Source organism: Rhyacophila brunnea, unplaced genomic scaffold, assembly GCF_057557595.1.
Source record: "Rhyacophila brunnea isolate RB1 unplaced genomic scaffold, BYU_Rbru_1.0 scaffold_13, whole genome shotgun sequence".
Classification (NCBI taxonomy): Eukaryota; Metazoa; Arthropoda; class Insecta; order Trichoptera; family Rhyacophilidae; genus Rhyacophila; species Rhyacophila brunnea.
Genome location: NW_028232785.1, coordinates 7706425 through 7728116, shown reverse-complemented (window position 1 = coordinate 7728116; position 21692 = coordinate 7706425). Strand labels below are relative to the sequence as shown.

At 35.7% G+C, this 21692-nt stretch overlaps 1 protein-coding gene across 1 annotated transcript; it reads left to right on the top strand.

The window, feature by feature from the left end:
* Positions 1-718: 718 nt before the first annotated feature.
* Positions 719-21317, top strand: sosie (oogenesis-related protein sosie). Its single transcript, XM_085941731.1, has 4 exons — positions 719-981; positions 11502-11642; positions 18828-18989; positions 21127-21317. The coding sequence occupies exons 1-4, from the start codon at positions 849-851 to the stop codon at positions 21204-21206; spliced, it is 516 nt and encodes a 171-aa protein (XP_085797857.1). The 5' UTR covers positions 719-848; the 3' UTR covers positions 21207-21317.
* Positions 21318-21692: the final 375 nt, after the last annotated feature.

Here is a 21692-nt window from a genome sequence, read left to right as displayed (position 1 = left end):
GATCATATTATTATTATGGGCCACCATTGACTAGAGCCTTGTATTAACAGATTTTTGTTCTTATTAGAAATGGATGTCAGCCACTTGCTCAACCTATTATCTCCATACTCTGACTCCAAGCACGCATTGAAAAACAATATAGGTAATAATATTGTGTATTTGCCAGACCCAGGATTTGAATCTGGGACCCACGAAATTCTTCGTTGAATATAAATAAAGAATTAATAATGCTGAATACTTATTTGAAGTTAAAATAATTGAAAGCCCATGAAATACTAAGATGGCGGTCAAACAATCTCTAAAACGCGGGCAAGACGGTAACGACTTGCCTGCGTGGTATATTGACTTCAAATATATTATACAGTTTTCCCATCCATACACACGGGCTTCCCGATACAAACTGGTTTGCGCAGGTAAGCTTGTGGTAAAGCACGAGCGTCTAGCCGGCGCTTTACAACGAATTTTTCACTTTTTGTTCACGTAAGCTTTGGTATATCGAATATATTAGCGGTAATTTTAATTAAAACACTTTGAAGGGGTTGTATTTCGTGAATAGTACGTAATTTCATCACTATATCTCCCTAGCATTATAATATTTTACTTTAGAATTTGATTGTGTTACCCAGGATATAATATTTATAATATTAATATAATATATCAGTGTCTTAAAACTACTGTCAGATCTTGCCTTAAACAACAAGGAAATATTTTTATTAGCCCGATTAAAAATACCAAATCATTTACAAGACATTGTAAGACCATAAACCAAAGACAACGGTTTTAAATTGTCACCTAACCTAACCTATAAAAAGCTGTGATAAACCGGCTTGAGGCTGTGGGGTCACGAAATGTCGAAGGTGTCATGGGCTGCGGCCATTTGGCTTCTCGCTTGCCTATCTCACGACTCCTCGGATGCCCTCACCACCTTCGGGAAGACTCCAATTACGGCTGCACCACCAGCAAAGCCAACGCCACCACCAGGTAAGGGACTCATTTTCTTTTATTTATAATATACACTCTACTAGAAGAGTGATTTTTCAGACGAATCTTTCTTCGTATAACACGGGTTCTCAATCTATGAGCTGTGAGGTATTAGAGGGTCTAAAAGGTTGCAAACTACCATAGTCTACTGTCGAAGAAGAACTTCTTGTTCGCGTGTTAAAATTGTGAACTTACAATCCCCTCCATCTAATCTCCAGCTAATCGCACATCCATTTTCAAATGAGGACAGTGTTGCCAAATGTACTATAATTATAATATTTGTACTATAATTTTGGTCCGCGTACTATGTACGATATAAAACAGGTATAGTATACTTAATAAGTTGTTCGTCTTAAGTGATGACATTATCAAAACATACGGAATACTACAAATTAGAAATATATTTTTTTAAATTAAAATGTCACTACATGTCGGTATTACATATCACCTAGTGTTGTGGATTAAACAGAGTGAAGAAAATGCCATAGATGCGAATTCACAATATGTAAATATTTCACGTTTTTACCATTTTCAATTCTACTATCCAACAAGAAGATTTAGGCACAAGTCAAAGGCGCTGTCATCGACTAAATGAGAGGAGCTTGTTAGTTCACAGTTTTAACACGTAGCCAATAAGTTCTTGTTGAACAGTAAGTAGATTTTTGTTTTTATTAGAAATTGATGCTAGCCACTTGCTCAACCTATTACATCCATACTTTGGGTAAAAACAAACATTGAAAAACGAAAAAAAACATTTACATGATTCGGGATTTCAACCCGGGACCCACGACGCTGATGCGTAACTGCTCGGCCATCGTGAGCGTAAATATGTAAATATAGAAAATGTTTTCATAATAAATATTTAATTAAATAATAACAAGGATTTCATGGGATCGTATTCATACAAAGATTATCGGTATATTATGCATAAAGCCTACGTGGCCTTTTTGACCCTGGGGTGGGGGCCGTGACTATAAAAAGGTTGGGAACTCGTGGTATATAAAGGTGGAGTTATTGTATTATATGAATATATTGTAAAGCGGAAAAAAAGGATAAATACGTTGAAGAAATCCTTAATTATATAGATAGAAATATAATGAAAGTGAACCTCTGAAAGGAGTACTACAAGACTAATGCTTTGCAAGTTATTTCGCATTGCAGATTCATTACTAGCAAATTTGACTAGTGGCGGTTTCATATAAAAGCATGAAAATTTTAAAAATGATGCATATTTTCCACAATCTGAGTACTTATAGCAAAATAAATCAAAGAAAAAAATATCTTGGCCATTGTAAGTAAGTTAATTGCATAGGCAACATTTTCGAAAGGGGCCTCCAAACCCGTCAGCACCTCCGCGTACTTGAAACAGCCACTGAATGTCGCTCGCATCTGTCGAAAACCACAGACATTTCGATACAATATTAAATTCAAATTAATACTAATTAGGTAAATATTGTCAAATTAAATGTTGAAACATGAATTATTTATTAATTGTTATGAATGAATGCATTTTTAAATAAACATACATAATTTGAAAACAACTCATGCATATACCTACTAGAAAACCCTACGGGACTTGAACATGTAACCGCTGGATTCTCGCCAGTGTGTTTTTCCAATTAAGCTACGGGCATCCTACTTGATTACGACGATTTTAACTAGTAGTTCTTACATTAAAATATAATATAAAATATAAATATAATAAACATGTATAAAACTGGCGAGAATCCAGCGGTTACGTCTTCAAGTCCCGTCAGGTGTTGTATTTTCTCTAAAAAAGACTTTTTCTAGTGGGTGCATGCATGAGTTGTTTTAAAAATTATATAGGTATGTTCAATAATATGTAGAATATTACATTCTCAAATCTTGTGAATAATTCGTTGAATAAAATAAATTATTTATTATTCAGATAAACAATCACGAAATGTGTACATAAGTAGGTACACGATGCAGAAGTGTCGAAATTAGATTTATTTTCCAAAAAAAAAATACCTTGCATTTGCAAAAGTTCCTTTGAATGGTTTTAAACAGTTTTTGATAGATTCGAGCGATTACCTACATTTTTGGAATAACTACAAAAATAATGAATCTCTACTGCAAAATAATTAGCGGGTGTTTTTTATAGTAACCCTTTTGTTCAACATCACTTTCATATATAATATTATATTCTATTATGCTACATAATATATATATATTGTATATAATATATATATATATATTGTAATATGGTTTTCATCAATCTCCTTGATTTTACTATTATTATTAATGTGTTCACATTTTCTTGCCATGAGTAACTATGTAAGTGTGTTTTTGTGTGTATTGCATGTTAATTACTATACTATTAATAATTGTTGCATTTTCGTGTGTTTTATCGGTGTTTTGTGGCACATTGGCACATCGGCACATCACTGTCATGCCATACAAATGAATAAACCTCTATGTCATGTCATATATTTTTTTATTATAGGTATCTACTATGTACATTTTTACAAATTATTATAATATTCAAATTATTTATCTCTCAAGGCGAAGTCAAATATGTACCATTGTAGATTACTGGAGACATCTAGCGACAGAGTTTAATACAGTTTACTTATGATTTATAAAAATCATTTTAAGAGTGTGTTTTTGAATACTTGGATAGTATTCCGTTGTTTCTCCGTTAGGTTGCAGGTTTCACACCTGTCACGTTCTGTACCTTGCTTTTCCTTGACGAAAGACCGTGGCGTAACTAACGCTTTCCCAGGAGCAACTTCCCAAGACCTTAGTTGTCGTGATTCTTCTTTTGATTACGGTCAATTCTCGATGAGAAATACCTTCTCGTTCGCCATAAAATGACGAAAACTTTTTTGAAAGCTGAGATATTTTCCCTTGTAGGTACTAAGATGCGACCGGTCCAACTGAGGGTAGGGACACTCCCAGATGATGTGATCGACACATGAGCAAGTCGGAGATTCTATTAGTCCAAGCTGACAGAGTTTGGAGGGAAAACGACAGTCTGGTTAAGAACTGAGAAGTCCAATGGTTTGAAGTCAATCTGGTTATCCTATGCGCCACTTTATATTTGAAACGTTGTTAACTGTGGAATCGTTGGACCTGAATAGTCTCTTCAGTACAAAGAACGATGCATTTCCACTCTTCAAACTGCTAGCGAATTCTAGGCTCATCTCGTTCATTTGGGATATGTTGGTTCCCAAGTACTTAAATCAACATTACCCACCGAAATGTTTCCTGAATGTCCATTCATCCACGACACTCTTAAGATCTTGGCCTTCTTAATGTTTATTCTTGAGATTGATTCGTTTCTCCGCACCCTAGTCTGGTTATGAGTTATCAAAACCCAACGTCTGCGATGAGTTGACCACGTAATACGTATGGATGGTCTCATTTGGATAGACGAAGCGTCTCACATATAGTGGACCAAATGGAAAACGGTACAAGAACAAGACTTTGGTTGCTTGATGAATTACAGAAAGACTTCGAAAGCATCTGATACTAATTGGGAACTGCAAATATACATCATAATAAGTCTCGCATCCTCTCCCTTCAAATTAGATAAATTCAGAATTACAAGATACTGGATACTACCAATACTGACCTAAGGGTTGGAGTGTTAAACTCTAGACAAGGCCGATGAGTGTTCACTCGATATATTACACATGAGAAGGAGGAGAATGGCGTATTCGGTACAACCCAAAAGAAGAATGCATCCACATTCGTTAAACTTGACAGGCTCCGATGAGCATCATGAGATGCAGCAAGAATGGACAACACAAACATAGACCCTGGAAAACGATTCCGCCTCGCACCATACTCTGTCTTAATCGAGCTTATCACGACGATCTACGTTTGAATGTGAAGCATCAGCAGTTTTTACGCATGTAAATGTCTCAGGGGCAGATACCCAAGTCTGTAAATTGTAATCTTAGTTCAATAAAACAAATACGTGTGACTAACAGCCATGACCCATACAAGGGGGGGCTGACAGGGCTCTAGCCTGCTAATTAATGCCTGCTGTTTAATAAATTTGCTCTTATAGTAAAAAAAGTCGCCCGCGGCGCTATTTTACTACATTGATATTAATAATTAAAAAATATTTGGTTGTAGGATGCAATTTTTAACTGTATTTTAATGAATGAACATATTAAAAATACAGAAAATCGCTAAAAATACACCTTAATTGTACCACGTACACCATTTGGAAAACGCTACTGCAGCGCGTCACACTGCCTTTACCCTTAGCGATAGGTAGGGGGGCCGCCAAAAACCCTAGCCTGGGGGCCCGCTTTAGGATGTGGGGGCCATGCTAACAGCCATCTCCACCCTTCGCTACTGGTCCACGGTCCCGAACCTCAAGTAGGTTCATTTTCTTTTTAGTAATTTCCATGTGATTTTTCTCTCCCTGGCACTTTGCATTAGAGTAAACTCAGTCAGAGCTCACTTTGAGCGTAGCAATCTAAGTCTTGGGCATCTTCTCCCAGGACACTCCCAGGCCAATTCTTAGATGCTTCACATCACCAATTGACGGGTCCCGTGATACTCTCGATTAAGACCGAGGGTGGTACGGGGCGGGTTTGGTGGAGGGACTTTAACTTCAATGGTCCCGAACCTCCCCTCTTGTGTGCGCCTGAGTATAAAGAAGTTTGCTTTAGGTAGCCAAGGTTCCGTCGGATTATAGCACCAGAAAAAAAACGGACGAGAAAAGCCTGTCGTATCTGGGCATTTTCGCCAAAGTTTGTACATGTTTGAAATTTGGGTAATATTATTTTTTCACTCAAATTAACCATTTTTATATAGCTAGCAGATTCCTTGTTCTATTGCTGAATTGGTGATAGCAATTTTTCAGCAAAATATTGATTAATACAATATTTATATCATTTTTATTATGAAATTGGGCATAATAAGTTTCCGTTCCGTGACTACGAAACTTAGCTTTTAAAACATGAATGAAACACTTTTTATCACTTAAAAGAGCTCTATTAGATTAAAAAAACCATACACTTCAAAATAAAACTACAAATAGTCAAAAAATATTATTGAATTTTAATTCTTGGGCACATTTCGTTCCCCTCCGTTACCCTATGTCTATAATGGCAGAGCATTTTTCCTTTAGTATTTGAAAAAACCAATCAATGTTCGTTCTGCTATTTTTTTAAAGACAATAATCACTTTTACTAAATTTTATTGGAAAAATAAATAAGTTTCGTTATTTAATAATCAAATGAAAAATAGTTAACGTTCAACTTTTTTGGGGACATTTTCGGAATGGAACGAAATGGTAACGGAGTGTAATTTGTAAAGCTTAAGTTACATGTTACCATAAAAACAAATTTTTGTTTTATGAAATTTATTTGAATTTTTTGATAGACAGATAAATATTCAACGTGCGTCAAAATAACAAAACAAATCAAACTTAATCACTAAAATAGACATATTTTATAATAAATTTCACAATACTTGTAAAATAAGGTAGGTAATAATTTTGACACACTATACATTACCATAACTTTATTTGGCATTTATATTATTTGTAACTCAGATAAAAAATATTTTTAAGCAAATTAACAATATATGAAAAAAAAAATCAGCAAGGGATTCAGACGCGAGTTCCTAGCGCGGCACGGAGTATATAACTTTTACGAAAATAATTATAGTCAAACTCGGTTATTACGATCTCTGACATAGCGAGATCTCGGATGTAATAACGAAACATTTGTTGACAATTGGTTTATGATTTTCGCCATACATTTAATTCTTTCACTGTTATAACGAGCAACTTATCGGATATACCGAGCTAAAATACTGTTAATGTGTCGACCGTTTTAAAACATTTCGACCCTAAGCAATAAAATCCGATTGGACAGGATGCCGCCGGGGTCGGATTACGTTTATGACACTAGTAAAGTGTCTAAGTACCTACCTTATTGGTGTTTCACCGACAATAATAAAAAAGTATCCACGCATATGGTTGAAAAATCCAAGGTTTGTGAAGTCCGTAGGTACCTACCAGCGTTAATTACAATAAACAACTTCTTTTGTAGTTTATGAATGCCATGCTCGTTTCGGGGATTTTTACGATGGTTTCCAAATTTTTTATTTTCGGCTTTTTGTGTAATGTGACATGCTCATTTAAAAATACCTATTCTCTGATATAACGAGTAACGCTTATAACAAGCAAATTCAGTCGGTCCCATCTTCCTCGTAATAACCAAGTTCGACTTTATGTTGTCTTGAAATTTAATTGTATTCATCAACATAAAATGTAGCTATACAGGTTGATTGTAATCAAGACGTACTTTTCTGACATTTCGTGAATACCTACAGTTCTAGGTATTAAATCTAATCGAGTACACATTTCTGTTAAACGTGACAAAAAAATACTTTTTCATACATTTTTATAAATTTCTATGCCTAAAATGTATGGAGAAGTTTTAAAATTTTGGTGGCGTATAACAGAAAGAGTATGACAGAGCCAGTGCCTGTCTCGCAATTATTTCAGTCTGGTGTTTTTTCTTTTCCTTCTGTTGTTTTTTTTTATCTCCATACTTTTATGTGCGCTATTTTTGCGTATTCAGACATATCACATACTTTTTTAATCTTTATTATATTATTATATTATAGTCAGGTTATTTTTTATATTTTTTAATGAAAATATTTTTGTTTTTCATACGAACAGACAAAATAATTTTTTTTATAATCTATGAAGAACTAAACACACACTGTAAACCCAACTTTATGCATGCCATTTCGTTACTTTTACATTCCACATATACGTTACCACCAATATAGTTTCGGAGTGGAAGTAACGGATTCTGTTTCAGAAGTGTTTGAAGCCAAAATTTAGCTTAGTTTTATTGTTAAACCTGCGATATGTTTTATTATATCTGTAGTATGAAAGATAAGCTCCATATGTGTAGTATGTGAAATAGAAATATGTGTTTTCTTACCTTATAAATCGTGGTAACAGTAGTGGAACTTCTTAAATGACCAACCCAGAAAGCAACCTGTTCCGATAGCGATACCGACACACACCAACAATTTAAAGTGTACATGGCGATCAGTGTTATACAAAAATGTTGCTACATTAAAAAAAACATATTTATAGTGAAAATTTTTCGCCTTCATGCTAAAATCGTGGTAACGGAATGTGGAGTTCCACTTTTTCAAATATCCTGGGACACACTTTAAACGTGATTTTTTTTCAATATTGGTACAAATTTACAAAAAAACTATATATTTTCCAAAAATATATAATGTAAGCTGTTGAAAACACTACGAATTTAATTTTACACACTCAAAATTAATGACGAAATCAGACTTTGTTTATTTGAATTTATGGGTGGGACATGGTAAAAACGCACTACCTTTCGATCTAAATAATCAATTAAAAATATATACAGGTCAGATAGTTGTATTTAACTGATTGAATAGAGTAAATTAATAAATTTGCATGTTAAAAGTACATAACTTTCCAACATTTTATAATATAATAACTATGAAAAAATCAATCAAAGTCATGGGACATGCCAAAAACGCAATGTACAAACTTTGGCGAAAATGCCCATCTACGAGTATGTAAATGAATTCATTTTAGTATAAGGTTAAATATACGAGAAATGTATTTAGCACTGAGGTAAATTTCAGAAGGTCTCTCTTGTTGATGTGTGTATGAAAATATTGATTTTTGCAAAGTGCCAACAAGTAGGTAGATTGACTTACCTCGACAAGTAGTTAGTTGATACCCTAGGATTGCCTTGGAAGTTTCATTCCATGTTAAGTGTTTTGGCACGCTATGGTTTAAAAATGTCTCGCATGCAATGATGATTATTAATTTTAATTATTGTACTTATAAACTGTGACGTCGTTAGCTTGTTTCTTCGAGAAACGGCAGGGAATCGGACAACTGGGCGCCAGGATAATTGAGCGCCGCACTGTCGAATAAAATAAATGAAGCGCCTAGTTTCAAAAGCCCCTAAAACGATTTTAGGTAGTTCTGAGAAAAATGAGAAAAAAAATTTTAGGTAGTTTTGAGAAAACTGAGAAAAAATCATATCTATTAAATCTGTGAACTTTATGTATTTATTTTTTAATTCGTTAAATTCTAAAGAGTATTATGGCTTTCCATTTTAGGGGTATTTGAAAAGCACACCCAACCATATTAGCGGGTTTTGAAATTTACCCTAATTTTTGATCATACGTATTGATGGTTTTAGGCGTTTTTTAAAGTTAAATCTTTGGCTATCATATAGGTAACAAAAATATCCATCTAAATACATATCTAAAATTTTCAAAAACCGTTTTAGGGCTTTTGAAACTAGGCGTTTCAAATATACGTTACGATTTTATACAGAAAGTAGACGAGGAATTTTAATCAGTTTCATCTACTACTAGTTAGTAGTTTTAATCAGAGCGTTGGAGCGGAGCTCGGAGCAGGAGCACGGAGCAGTGGAGCAATGGGGTTTTACACGAAGCAGTACTCCACTGTTCCAGATGTTTTTTTATTATTAAATTTGCATCCTATTTTTTTCTGACCATGTCCGATCTTAATATGATCATATGGGCCTCCACGGAGTGAACAGATTTTGTTTTACGAGAAACGGATGTCAGCCACTTGTTCAACCTATTAAGTCCATACTCTGACTCGTACACAAATTGAAAAACAATTTGTGTACTTTTTGCCACTATGCACTATGCATATAGGAATGTCTGGGATTTCTAAATATCTACGACATGTTCGACGTTTGCGTTCTGGCGGTGCTGCTTTATGGTAACTTAACTTAGGAATAATGGTTTGTAATATAGTGGACAATGCAGCATTTTGTCACGATATAGGCATGCGCACACATAAATAGGGGAGGGGCGTGTCTGGACCGCCCCAAGGAACAAAAGAATACAAAATATTTAGGTGGATAGAATATTACTTCTTCTTTGTCAGACAGAAGGTCATGAATGAGGGTCGTGACCCGGGTGATTTGGCTGTTTTCTCAGCGGATTGACTCCTCTCCTTTTGTCGTTTTATGACACTCAGGGCATGTGTCAGTGGAATACACGTGACACTGTGAATTATTGCATTCAATGTTAATTCTCTGATGCGAAATGTTTAAAAAAACAAGACTACGTGGACGACACAAACAGACATTAGCGATCCTAATTATTATGACCGTTAGGCCACGCTGAATTGGCTGTTTTCTCAGCGTTTTATGACACTCAGGGCATGTGTCAGTGGATTGCCTGTGACACTCATGAATAATTGTTGTATACAATGTTCCCTTTAATATTCTGATGCGGCATATTATCTAAAAGACAACACTGCATGGATGACACAAACGGACACAAACGATCCTAATTATTATGACCATTACCACGCTGAATGCGACAGGTTACAATAACTCGTTGGTGAGTACCCATGGTTATAGCTACAAGCCATGTCTTTATCTCTATACTCAACGTGCGGAGTTTCTGGATATGGGGAATGCGTCCGGAAAAGCGCTGAGAAGCTATAAATGGTGGGTGGGTAAATAATATGGAAGTCAGTGGCAACTTCTAGATTTTATTTACCTCGCTACCTTAAGAAATATATAATAATATATATTTTTACGAAGTGGACCCCTCCCCGTACTATCTTTCACATAGAAGACCTATCTTGTACACATACTAGACATGCATCAAAATAATCTCAACCTGGTCCAGTTTTTATACAATTCACTAGGTACCGGCATCCTAGAAGGCCACTGATTATCATCCACAGAACGTGGTGTAAAGCATTATGGCAAGACTTTGGGAAGGTGCAAGAAGAATTACAAGCGGCAGGGATACTCCATAGTCATTGTTCCTCACTGATGGTCACTATCTCTAGTTACGAGAACAGCTTTGTTACCCTCGACGATTTAATCCACCCAGCAGCTCTGAGGACACTGATATCCAGCGGCTTTTAGGGCGACCCTATGGCTGTTTCGTGCCCCTTGGACATTCGCATTTTCGTGTCCTTTCGGCGAGCAATGTGCCCCACCCATCTTCATTTTAGCTGTTTGGCAACGTCTATTACATCACGTACTCCTGTCTGATTCTTAACCCATTCGTTTTTCTTACGGTCCTTTCGCGTGATGCCCAACATACGCCTGTCCATACTTCGCTGTGCGACTCTTAGCCTTTGGTCATCTCTCGTGTTGAGGGTCCACGTCTCGCAGCCATACGTGAGCACGGGTAGCACACATTGGTTGAACACCCTACGCCACAAACTACATCTTTATTTCGCTCACCTTGTAAGATTTTATTTCTCTTCTTTTTGGCCGTTCCCTCATCGTGACTGTATCATCGTGGTGTTGTCACCTATGCCTCCATGATTGAAACCTTCTGTTGCTAAAATTGTTATGTAAAATTATGACATCGTTGAACATTGAAACATTTGCTTACTGGGAAGACGTAATAAATACTATAAGGTTTGTTTTCTTTTCAAATATATAATTTTTTAATTATAGTCAAATTATTGTAACTAATATATTTTCGTTTCTCGTCTCCAGGCCGGGAATGCGCTCGCGAGCCTGATTGCGCGGGCATAGAGGGCACCAGCTGTGTGAAGGATACCAACGACCACAAACTTAGATGCCTGTGTGGAGACAACTCTGGCCCCGTCAATGGAAGATGCGTAGCCAAATTTAAAGGTAAAATATACAGTTAGATGTAAATTGTATGTAAAACATTTCACCGTGGCACAGTTCGCCGTGAGCTTTCTATCGGAAAGAGATGACCGTATAGTGTAAGGGTGACCAAACTGTTGCATACCATGAGGTAATTTTCTTCACAGACGAGTTCAGATGCGCCAACCAACTCAAGCACCTTTTCTACCTTCTTACGTTCACGGTTGAGGTTGGAAAATAGGGATCGGATCTGCTTCGCTAAAGGAGAAAAAGGAATAACTCAATCAGGCAATTAAATTAATTATTAATTTATGCCAATTCAAAAAACACACGTTTATTGGAGCACCAATTTACAATATTCAGAAATGATCTCTTGGACGAGAGGGTGATCGCTGTTGTGGACCCCGCTGATGTTGCTACAGCTGCCGGAGAGTCTCGTTTGGTGAAGCAACTCTGATTGTTGGATGTGATGAGAGAGAGAGAGCTCTGAGTGGGATGGAGCACTGAGAGCTTTTGAGCGTTTGGATTTTGCTAGTCTTTCAATGTTTGGTGTTAAATTTGTTACTGAGAGCAGCAGATAATTCTTCAAATTTGAATCAGTTATTCGCGACCTTGTTATGCTTTTAATCAGCACTCAGATGCTGGATATATGAAGATGAATTCAGTTATAGCGCCTAATTCAAAAGAATAAATACCTAGGCGCAAAGGTGCAATGCGCCACCTGTAATCATCTAATGCGCCACGGTTTGGCCACCACTGGATAGTGTATACTATACTTTCTCCAATTTTATTAGATTCAATAAATCAACATTAATTCAATTTTCATAGATGATTTTGGCAAAATTTATAAATTCAAGAATGAAAACCTAACCTATTCTAACAAATAATCCAGTAATATCGGCTGTTTTCAAAATTTATTTGCTGCGGGCTTCCTGTAAACACTATAATGTGTAGATAGTGTTTTTTAGTTTTTTTAAATTCAATTAAATCCTGCCTAATCCAAGCAGTGACGTCCCTAGACAAAATGCCGCCCCACTGTTTTATACAGTATTTTATATTATCCGTGCATGTGTCATTTCTGGTCACACTGGCAACGGAAGTAAACTAGATATCGCGAACTCGACAAAAAAATACAGTCCTGTTACTTTTATGTGAATTAATACATTTATTTTCCAACCAGTGAGCTGAATTTTTTAATGGAAAGATATTTTCGTTATTACCAAGTTTCGGTAGCTATTTCTATATGCCAAATGATTCTTCTCGATTCGCCGCCCTTCGAGTAACTGCCGCCCCCAGCTCAATCTGCCTACCCCCACGGGACGTCACTGAATCCAAGCCATAGTAGATAATAGTAGATAATTTATTTGAACTGAGGCTAAAAATTAAAAGGGTACCCATGCTAAATCTGTTTTAGCGACGTCACTGGAGTAACCAAGAAATATAAATTATAAATGAGTCGTATAGTATCAAAAGTAGATCTGTGCATTATTCATCATTTCGAGGAACGACGAAAAACGATTTGTTGGGTTTTTTAGTGTTATAATAGCACGAATTATGATTTTACATATAGTAATTAGAAATTCAATTCAAATTCAACGGTTCTACTTTTATTTGTTTCCAAAATATTGAACAGTTCTAATTCTGATACCAAGCCCTATTTTCCATCACAATTTTATACCACACAGATATGATTTTGATTCGAATATTATATTGCTAGTCGTACATTATCAACATCAGGGGCGCGACAACCCGGTGTGGGTCCTGGCCTCCTCCAACAGCTCCCTCCACCTGTCCCTATCCAGTGTGGCCGCTTTCCAATTTGGTACCCCCAGAATATGGCAGTCACTAGCAGCTCCATCCAACCAGCGAATCTTTGGCCTCACTCTTCTTCTACGTCCTATTGGATTGCTGGACATCACTCTCTTTGCCGGTTCACTGTCATTCATATGGTGCACATGACCTAACCATCGCAGTCTCCCAATCTTAATTGATTGAACTGCGCTGCAATCTTCGTATATTCTCCTCCAATTGATGCCGTCCCTGATCGGTCCATATATACGGCGGAGAATTTTTCTTTCAAAGATGTTCAGGGCTCGTTCATTTCGCAGAGTTAATGTCCAGGTTTCCGATGCGTAGGTGAGCACTGGCTTTACAAGTGTCTTGTAAACAGTGCTTTTAATTCGGCGAGATAGTATGCGGGACTTAAAATGTCTTAACAGGCCAAAGTAGCATTTATTCGCAGACATGATTCTCTTGTTGATTTCTTCTGTAATATCATTATGTCGAGTTACAAGAGAACCAAGGTATATGAAACTGTCGACCGTGTCAAACTTGTCGATCAAAGTCGTACATTATGGCCAGAAGAATAATTTGGCATTCTCAGTTTAATTTCGATATATTTGCGACAGTTCTACTTTTGATAATACTCAAATATTAGAAGTTCAAAAATCTTTATTTTTAAATCTGCGTTCAATAAAGAACCCGGTAGGTGTGTTTTATTTATTAAATGTTGATTTAGACACACTCCATACTCACACCTGTAATTATATATACCTATAAAAAACGTGTTTGTTATTTTTTTAAATAGCGCGTGAAAACAATTAATTATTTTCATCCATTTCCTCGGAACGATCGAAAGGGGGACTTTGAGTAATAGTGGAACGTGTAAAAACAATTAATTTAACACGACCAAATTGTGTAGGGGGTGAGTAGGCCAAACGACCCTTAAACGAACGAATTTAGACGATTTTGTTACATATTTAATTTTGGGATGAATGATATAAACCGATGGTATATATAGATGTTAAAGTTATGTGTAAATGAAACACATAAACAGTTTGCTAGCAAAGAACCTTGGGTTTGTGTCGAAATCACCGAACTCAGAAATAATGGGAACTGAAATACCTAACGGGTAAGGAGAAGCAGGCAACCGATCTCGAGTAAGGAAGAATATGAGATAAATTTAAACACGCTCTTGGTTTATGCATTGACGCTCATTTAATATTGGTGTATTACACACACTATTGTACGTCTATAATGCGTGGTTAGAGTTGGGTATTTCCCAAGAATATATTCTCAATCTCGAGATTCGGGATTTCCCGAAATGATGAAATTTTGAATTCTCGAGATTCGAAATTTCCAGAAAAGAATTCTCGAGAATTCTCGAGATATCGGGGAATTTAAAAAAAAAAACATGTAAAAATCCCAAAATCAGTGTAAAAACAGACAAATTCCAAAAAAATGTGTTTTTTTATTTATGTAAGAAGACAAACAAAATAGAAGTAGGAAAACAAAAATAATTCAAAACATTACTTACGAGTATTAAAATGGAATTTAAAAAAACACAGACTGCCAATCGCTACGTTTGACAATCACGTACGCTTTTGAGACACAAAATTTCCTGATGTTGCAAAAATTGTGCTAACTTTGAGTCGACGTTGGCTTAATTGTGTTAAATTTAATGGCCCGTCATCAGTCTTTGAATGTTTTTTATTTTCTGTCCACTTTGCTTGTCATCGTGTTCTGATATATTCTAAAAGTTTCAAATGTCTATCTAGTCGGGAAGTTAGTTAAAACAAGATTTCTATTGGACAAACAAAAAAAATGTGTACTGGACAAACAAGAACACGAGCTAATAAAAATGTGGTAAAATAATCAGCACTATCTGAAATTTGTAGTATTAATTCAATAATTGCAGTTTTTATGTCGGTTCTATGCAGCCTACCTCCACCCTTCGCCGCTGAATTAATAATCGGATATATTGGCCTGAGTTGTAATCTGAAAATATAAAAATGTAACCTTACTAAGTAACATCAAACACTAGACTATTGACCCGTGAATATATTCTAAAATAATAATAAACAATCACATATAAAAAATATATGTGTAATAGAAAAATATGGAAATTGGACACGGTATGTAGTTGCCAGAACGAAAATAGCACAAAGAAACTTTGAATATATTAATTTTTATTATTTTAAATGGTTTAACTTCCAAATTTCAATTTAATTATTCTCTAATGAAGATCTCAGTTTTTTTATTTGAATACTATTGTTAATTTTTATTGTTTTTTTTTTTACTATTATAAATCATCATCATCAGCCTGATGAAGGCCTCTTCAAGCTGATTCCACTTCTCTCGATCCTGTGCGTTGCGTTGCCACGTACTTCCACAGAACTTTATCATTTCATCGATCCAGCGGCCTCTAGGTCTACCTTGCGGACGTTTTTGATGACTAAATTTGTCCAACGATTGTCCCTTCTTCGAGATATGTGTCCAGCCCATCTCTATTTAATGTTTTAATGAACTCTATCATATCTCAAACCCTTCTCTGCTTCCTTATCGACTCATTCCTCTTTTTGTCCTTTCGCGTTATGCTCAGCATGCACCTTTCCATACCACGTTCTGCTACTCTAAGTTTCTGGATCTCTCTTTAACTTAGTTACCACAGGGCTAAAGGGGCTGTAGCCTTGGCCCTTCGCAGGGGGGGTGACAGGCCTCTAGCCTGGGGTCCACCTGCTAGGTGAGTTAAACACACATCACAAATTCTCCCCCCCCCCCCAATATGTTTTAGCCCAGATCCCTTTCAATTGAAAATCAGACCCTGAGACGATGGACTACGTTTAAAAACGCCATGGCTTCAACAAAGTGTATTTTGGTATAAATGGTCACACCATCGTGCAAGATCACGTCCCGTGGGGGTATGCAGACCATGCGTTGCTCGGGGACGGTATATTACAAAGGGTGGCAAATGAGGGAACAAATGCGAATTTTACATCTTTTGATAGCATTTGTTGGTTTCCATGATGCAGGATGCAAAAAAATCCTGACAACTTACTCTGTTTTTTATTACAATACTCAATGGCGTTTTGTCGGGCCTCCAAACCAGTCAAAGCTTCAGACCTTCACATAGCTTTAAAACACGGTTGTTTGAGAGTTTTTCGTGGAAATGCAATCCTCAGTATATTATTATGATGTGTGCCTATGTAAAAAAAAATAACATTTTTCACTCTCTTGAATTTCGTATGTCTATTCTGCTCTTGAAACACTTTTGCCTGTTATCACGAAGGGTGGTTTCCAATCCTGGTGTCCTAATGAATTTGAATTTATATGCGCCTATCAATTACCTACGTGGTCGCAGCCATGATTTACTCTGGATCGGAACCGTTTCCTCTTGTCAAGCCTATCAGGCACCATTATCGAGGGGTGCAAGATGCGCTCCCCAAAGACGTCGACATTTTCGATGACGTGCTATGTATTTTGTATTCGAAATTTTATTTTTCTGTATAAATATAATATTTGTTAAGTCCACAATGTTTTGTTTTCTTAAATTATTAAATATATATCCTAAAATTAATAATTAAATACAGTATAACCTCGTTTTTACGTGCCCGGTATTCACGTTTTCCCGGCAATTGCGTGTAATTTTTTCGGTCCCGATGTATTTCAGTACATTTAATACCCGCATTTACGTTTTTATTTCCCGCGATTTTCGTCGGAAATATTCAAAATATGCGAGTTACGCGCGCTTCTGAAGAACTGTCTGATGAAGGCGAGGTTGATATTCCAACAAAAGAAGAAGCAATGAGGTTCACCGAGGGTTTAAAAACCTACTTTACAAACTTTGCTGATATCCAAGATGACACTTTTAAATGTTTATATAGTAGAAAGAGAATTACATAACAAAAAAACAAAAATGCAACAAACTAATATACATATTATGTACATGATCATTTCAATAAAAATTTTAATTGAATGTTGTTTTTTAATAAAACGTTATTTTTTTAGAAACATAAAATTTTAATGTTCTTTTTTTCAATACCCCCCTTTTACATTTTCCCTCCAATTAGGTTATTTTTTTCCAGTCCCTTAAAAAACGTAAAATAGGGGTTATACTGTATGTAAATATAATGGTGTGAGATTATTCTGGCGATGCTGGTGACTCGTTTAGGTGTTGGTTTCTTTAAAATGACACTAACACCGTTCTAAAGTGATTTCGTCGTGGTCGCAGTGCCAGAAGAGTCTGTCCTTTCTCTAACTAGGTACCAGTGGCGACGGCTGGAGGTAGACTGTTAAGATTCGACATAAATATTACACACTAACCTATGTCAGGAAAACACATTTGTTTTCATTGGTGTAGATAGTGTTTGTTAGTTTTTAAAATTCAATTAAGCCCAGCCTAATCCAAGCCATAGTAGATAATAGTAAAAAAATATTCATTTATCAATTAAATATCTAAAAATCCCATTAAACCAAACCATACATAATTTTAGATATTTTATACATACTTATAAAAATCTTTTTATATCGATTATGGCTTGGCTTAGGCAGGGCTTAATGAATTTAAATAAAAACTAACCAACACCACTGTAATAATATTAAATATGTATTTTTAATTCAATGAAAATGAATAAGTATGACTGAAAAAGTATGCACTATTTTGTCGGATTGCCCATAGCATACTTAATTTATTATGGTTTGGTTTACGCAGGGTTTCATTGTATTTTAAAAACTAACCTGCATCATCTGCAAATTGTATTCTTAGATCAATGAAAACAAATAAATATGACTGACAAAGTGAGGAGCAAACATTCAAAACGTGATTTGTCACACAGATGTTGAGCTGAGATAATCAAGAAAAACATATTGTACTCAAAATCGTTTTTTTTATTATAAAACTGTTTAAGGAAAGAATTTTAAACCTGGTATTTTGTATAATCCAAAATTCGCGGAAGTGGTTCATTTTTTGATTTGAAATTTGGACAAAACACGATTTGCATGAAACTTGTGGGCAAAACACTATTTGAATGAAAATCAAGGCATTATATTTTTTTATAGGATAAAAGGTTCTTTGAACACTGATTCTGGTTTCCTTTCATAGATTTAAATATGGATTATCAGAATTGACAATAAACGGCATTTTTCAAAATGTGTGACAAATCACTTTTTGAATGTTTGCTCCTCAAGTTTAGTGTGCATTATTTATGTTGGATCTTAACAGCATACCTCCACCCTTCACCACTGCTAGTTGTCATGAAATCTGAGACTAAAATGAAAGGTTGGGCGGCAGTTTTAGAAGGGATGTCACTGTGTTTTACGCATACAATTGACATGTTACGATAGCAAATAATATTCATTTAATTCATTGCATTGTTCCAGTTCACACAAGTATTTTGACACATTTTAACGTTGGTTTACTCTCGTCTTCAGGTCTGAAGCACTCTTGCGCCGGCAACACTGACTGCATGGAGGGGATGGTCTGCCTGATGCCCAACGCCACCAAGACAGCCGGCAAGCAGCAGCAGGTCATGAACAAGATGTGCCTCTGCAACGAGGATGATGGATACATCGAACGGGACAACTATTGCAGTGGTAACAAAACTTTTGCTCATCTACTGCGCACGCATCTTAGAATATTATAACTCATGGCCTTCACATACTGAATCGGGCCCCCCTACCTATCGTTATGGTCGAGGACACTGTTACAGTAGCATTTACCCTACGCCTACTCCATAATTCTACTAGTTTGTAGCGTATCCACGTATATTAATTTATTTATCGCGCGTTTCATGAATCTTTACCGGCGCCAAGATGGCAATCATCTAGGTCAGTGGTAGTAAACCTACGGCACGCGTTTGAAGAGAAAAAATAGTACCTATAATAATAATAAATGACCAATCGCACTGTATAAAAAACAGGCAAATACTCAATACTAAATAAGAAAAAGCATTACGTTTAATATAAATACATAAGTGCATGTCCTTAGGCTTTATGCGTCACAGGTAATATTATCGCACTCACATCATCAGGCGGCGGGGGAAACGCACCCCAAACCTCTGATTTTGATCGATTTACAATGCTTGAGGCCACTGTAGTTAGAGAATGCCTCATCTGATCTCAGTAAGATGTCAATTTCTACCTAAAGAACGAACCTGATAAATACAATTATTTCATTTCTAACCACAAAAATAGATGCACCAAATAAGAAACAAAAACTTGGTACAGCTAATAGTTGTATATTTGGCAGACAGTTTAAAAATTGGTGGACCAAAATGTATGGCGTAATTGAAAAAAAATTATAAAACCATATATATGTGCAATGTTCTGTGAATGGTATCTATTTTAATAGAATTCTTAAAAACCTTTTTTCCCCATGAAAAACTATTCGGCACGTTTACTAACTGTTTTTTACGCCATCAAATGCAAATCGTTATGACGAATATTGCATGTAGTGCCATAAGAAAGTCCAGGTTCTCGAGAACGATTTTTATTAATTTTCATCCATATTTTGATTCGCAACATCGATATCTTCAGCAGTACGTTTACATTTTTGACACGATTGGATTCTTAACTTCGCAAACATTTACCACTTTTGACTCATTGCCCTAAAGCCCAATCAACAAAATGTACAACTGTATATCATTCCGTGATGATTTTCCAAACATTACTGAAAACAGATGTCAATTTTGGTGGATACCAGAAAAAAATGGCTGCAATTACGTTTTAAAAAATCAATAGTAGGGGAAAAGGTTTTTCACTAATAAATTAGGTTTTTTACTGACACTTCAACTATTCATAATTTGTTTGTTGTATTTTTTGTGATCTTTGACTTGATAGATAGGTAATGGAGTTTTTACCTACTTTATAGTATTGATTTATTATAAGCTAGAGCTAAATGTGAACTCTGCCATTCTTGGTGGTGTTGGCTTGTGTGTCTCTGATAATTACCTTAGGAATCGAGGGCATCCGTTGTTTGTTCTCCCACGGTGCAGAACTAACCTGCCATTAGTAATGCCCATTGGGAGGGCAATAACCATGTTTAATGAAATCGCTTCGGATATTGATATATTCCACTTAGGTGAGGGTGAATTTAGGTTGACGTAGTTTTTAAGATAGGATCTATCAAAGTTCACTCTGTGTGCTTCCATCTACTTTTATTTGGTTATTTTATTTTATTTTATTTCTTTTCTTATTTTTATTTTTAAAAATTATTAACACTTATTTTATGTCATGTTGTGAACGCTTAAATTTATAATTTGTTATGTTCATTATATGTAAAATAAATTTGATTTGATTAGAGTTAATAGTGCTCGTTGTCAGTGTGTTTACACGGCGCCTGAAGATGCCGAAAGGCGAAACCCGGGTCTCAAAAATTGTACAAAACTTAAATCCATTAGAATTCAAATTCCATCAAGTACCTTCGGTCGATAGTATTAATATCTATAATTATGCTTACCAATGTGTCCCAATGTAAAACCGTCCCAAGGTATAGGTAAATGGTTTTACAGTGGCACCATGGGTACAGCAAATGCGGCTTGCAGTTGTAGTGGTATTGTTTGCTAGCATTGAAACAGGCATTGTCGCAAGCAATTCAATACACGCGCAAATCACCTATGGTGCCACTGTAGAATGATTTACCTATATAAACCCATTGTTATACAACCCATTCGCTTACTAGTTTGATAACCCTTTATAATTTAATTAATGATTGTCTTGTCTTTATTTACAGATGCAGTGATTCACAACTCTATCTCGGCGGCCATCTTGCTGGGTCTTGTCATCTCGACGTGGCTCCGGAGAGAAAATTAAACAATGCCTAATCATCCATTTTTTAATTATTATTATATTAATGCTATTTTCTTATCTTTTCTACATCATAAATCAATTATTATATTATTAATATTACCTATATTATGTTTAAAACCATTTTATTTTGCTTTGAAAACTAATATGCCTAGTTGTTATCGTATAAGAGTATACCAACGTTGATTTTAATGGAAGGCGGCAACTAAAATTCAATAAATACGACAATATTTCACTTGTTATTTGACAATCCACTTTTAATAAAATTAAAGCTCTGGACCAACCTCTCTGTACTCGACAGCACATTTTAAAATATCGGTATCGGCAGGCACCATCTCAAAGTAATAATATTAAAAGAGTGGGTATTGTTCGACAAAATGAAGCCGTGTTTCTTGCGTATAACCAGCGCCATCTTTAGATTAATAAAGCCAGAGCATATCTTTTTACACAAGCAACGAGTGGTCCACTGTTCAGCTGTCAAAATCAGATCCC

Excerpts from the sequence above, each read along its gene's own strand:
- sosie (XM_085941731.1), top strand. The coding sequence starts at position 849 with ATGTCGAAGGTGTCATGGGCTGCGGCCATTTGGCTTCTCGCTTGCCTA. Across the intron at positions 11,643-18,827 it reads ATGCGTAGCCAAATTTAAAG|GTCTGAAGCACTCTTGCGCC; the intron begins GTAAAATATACA and ends TCTCGTCTTCAG. Across the intron at positions 18,990-21,126 it reads ACGGGACAACTATTGCAGTG|ATGCAGTGATTCACAACTCT; the intron begins GTAACAAAACTT and ends CTTTATTTACAG.